Raw genomic sequence first — 788 nt, forward strand, 5'->3', positions numbered from 1 at the left:
TCACTGTCAAGCATATTGACCCCCAATGTTCAACTGGTACTTTTTTAATTGACCCTGAAAGGATGAAAGGCAAAGTTGACCTCTTTGGAATTTGCACTCAGAACATAAACATATATACGACGGGTTTCTTTCAGTTTCCGTCTACCAAATCCACTCACAAGGCTTTGGTCGGCCGGAGGCTATAGTAGAAGACATTTGCTCAAGATGCCCCGCAGTGGGACTGAATCCGGAACCATGTGGTTGGTAAGCAAGCTACTTACCACACAGCCCCTTCTGCGCCTGCAAAATGGTTGGCTTTAAGAAGGGTATCCAGCTGTAAAAATTATGCCAAAGCAGACATTGAAGCTTGAGGCATTTTCAAACTCACTGGATCCTGTCAAACAGTCCAAACCATGCCAGAAAGACATTAAATAAAATGATGATGATGAAACCAATTTGTTATTCATTAAAGGTTATTTAAGTGAATGATAGAGCAATTAGATTATTTAGTTAGGTATCAGGTAGAAAGGATGGCAAGGAAACGGTTCTTACTTGGATACTGATAATTCAGGATTCTTGTACAGAACAAAATTACTGTTGACTGGATTGTTGTCATGGTCATCATCATGAGAAACCTGGAAATAATGGGAAATGATCATATAATTATGTGGTAATATAAGTATATGGATGTGTGCGCATCTATGTGTCTATATGTGCATACATATGTGAGTGTGTGTGTAAGTGTGAGTAGATATATATATATATATATATATATGTGTGTGTGTGTGTGTGTGTGTGTATGCATATAT

At 38.2% G+C, this 788-nt stretch overlaps 1 protein-coding gene across 1 annotated transcript in view; it reads right to left on the reverse strand.

The window, feature by feature from the left end:
* The window catches only part of LOC106867435 (harmonin), a gene marked incomplete at its 5' end in the record, with an annotated part of 38,500 nt that overhangs the window by 12,654 nt on the left and 25,058 nt on the right, over positions 1–788 (reverse strand). The window contains one exon of the mRNA XM_052976838.1: positions 532–614. Within this exon, the coding sequence (XP_052832798.1) occupies positions 532–614 (83 nt within the window). The remainder of the gene's footprint in view (positions 1–531; positions 615–788) is intronic.

The sequence above is a fragment of the Octopus bimaculoides genome, chromosome 25 (assembly GCF_001194135.2).
Source record: "Octopus bimaculoides isolate UCB-OBI-ISO-001 chromosome 25, ASM119413v2, whole genome shotgun sequence".
NCBI lineage: Eukaryota > Metazoa > Mollusca > Cephalopoda > Octopoda > Octopodidae > Octopus > Octopus bimaculoides.